Raw genomic sequence first — 2,185 nt, 5'->3', positions numbered from 1 at the left:
TGTTTTGTACACGATTCTTAATACAAAACCAGGAAACTACTTTTCAAGCGAGTGTCTCTCTCTGTCTGTATATTAGTGAAATATGGCAGAAGCTCATATTTTTAAGGACAAGTTCAGCTGTTCAGTGTGTTTGGATCTCCTGAAGGATCCAGTGACCATTCCCTGTGGACACAGTTACTGTATGAGCTGTATTATAAACTACTGGGATCAGAATGAGATGAGAATCTACAGCTGCCCTCAATGCAGACAAACCTTCACACCAAGACCTGTTTTATTTAAAAATGTGATGATTGCTGAAATGGTGGAGGAACTGAAGAAGACAAAACTTCAGACTGCTGTTCCTGCTGACTCTTATGCTGAAGCTGGAGATGTGGAGTGTGACGCCTGTACTGAGAGAAAATACAAAGCTGTCAAGTCCTGTCTGGAGTGTCTGAAGTCTTACTGTCAAAATCATCTTAAACAACATGAAAATTTCTTCAATGACAGGAGGCATCATTTGATGAATCCCACCAAACAACTTCATGAGATGATCTGCTCAAAACATAATAAACAACTAGAAATCTACTGTCGCACTGACCAACACTACATTTGTTATCTGTGTACGATGGACGAACATAAAAACCATGATACTGTGACAGCTGTAGCAGAAAGAACTGAGAAACAGGTATGAACTGAATTCAGACACTGCAGTAATGCTAACAGTAATGAGTAATAATATGCTAAACCATGAATGTCATTATAATAACATTAGATGCATATACAATATTTGAGGTTTTATTATTTGTTATCTCACAGAGAGTTTTGGGAGAGAGACAGAGAAAATTACATCAGATAATTAAGGAGACTGTAAGTGAGTCGAGCTGAAGGAGTCATGAAGCGTCTGGAGGAGGAGATTGATGATCTGAGGAGGAGAGACGCTGAACTGAAGCAGTTTTCACATACAGACAATCACATTCATTTCCTACAGGTAACACAACTCTGAAATACAACACAGTGAGCATTAGCAGGATCTCTGGAAGACTTAATTTCTTATATGATTATGATGGTGGTTATTTTATAAGCTGATAAATGTGCTTAATGTTAAATTTTTATGTTGTCTTTGCATTTGTAATCTTTTCTTCTTCAGTGTTTTCAGTCTCTGTCTGCATCTCTTGAGTCTTCAGTCTCACACAGATTTACTCTCAGCTCTCTTCTCTCTTTTGATGACGTGAGAAAATCTCTCTCTCAACTAAAAGACAAACTGGAGGATTTCTGTAAAGATGAGATAGAGAAGATATCTGGTGAAGGTAAAGTACAGTCGTGGCCAAAAATATTAGCCCCCTTGGTAAATATGATCAAATAAGGCTGTGAAAATTCATCTGCATTGTTAATCCTTTTGATTTTTCATTAAAAAAATTCACAAAAATGTATTCTTTTATTTGATAATAAGAATTTAAAATGGGGGAAAATATGATTATGAAATAAATGTTTTTCTCTAATACACATTGTCCAAAATTATTAGCACCCTTTTATTCAATACTTTTTAAAACCTCCATTTGCCAGTTTAACAGGTCTACATTTTCTCCTATAATACCTGATGAGGTAAGAAATCACCTAACAAGAGATCAGAGACCATTCCTTCATCCAGAATCACTCCAGACCTTTTAGATTCCCAGCTACATGTTGGTGCTTCTCCTCTTCAGTTCACTCCTCTCATTTTCTGTGGGGTTCAGGTCAGAAGAGTGAAATGGCTTTAGCAGAAGCTTGGTTTTGAGCTCAGTGACCCATTTTTGTGTTGTTTTTGAGGTTTGTGTTTTGGTTATTGTACAGTTAGAGGATCCAAACATGGCCCATTATAAGAATTCTAACAGAGTCAGTCACTTACTGATTTTTTATCTGTTGGTATTTGATAGAATCCATGATGCCATGTATTTTACCAAGATGTCCAGAACCTCCAGCAGAAATATAGGCCCACAACATAAAAAACACAGCAGTATATTTCATTGTACACATGGGGTACTTTTTTTTCTCTGTGTTTACCAAACCCATCTTGAGTGTTTGCTACTAAAAAGCTTATTTTTTAGTTTCATCTGACCATAGAAGCCATTCCCATTTATAGTTCCAGTCATGACTGATAACTGAATATGCTTTAGTTTGTTTTTGAATGAGCTAGGAGAATTTTTCTTGTAACCCTCCCAAACAACAT

General features: G+C 36.5%; 1 protein-coding gene across 1 annotated transcript; it reads left to right on the top strand.

Annotated features, from left to right (window-relative positions):
• Window positions 1-670, top strand: LOC141362175 (E3 ubiquitin/ISG15 ligase TRIM25-like). Its single transcript, XM_073864193.1, has one exon. It carries the CDS (start codon window positions 83-85, stop codon window positions 668-670), a length of 588 nt encoding a protein of 195 aa, XP_073720294.1. The 5' UTR covers window positions 1-82.
• The last annotated feature ends 1,515 nt before the right edge of the window (window positions 671-2,185 follow it).

Source organism: Misgurnus anguillicaudatus, chromosome 25 (assembly GCF_027580225.2).
Source record: "Misgurnus anguillicaudatus chromosome 25, ASM2758022v2, whole genome shotgun sequence".
In the NCBI taxonomy this organism is placed as follows: domain Eukaryota; kingdom Metazoa; phylum Chordata; class Actinopteri; order Cypriniformes; family Cobitidae; genus Misgurnus; species Misgurnus anguillicaudatus.
This window is presented reverse-complemented; position numbering and strand designations above follow the sequence as displayed.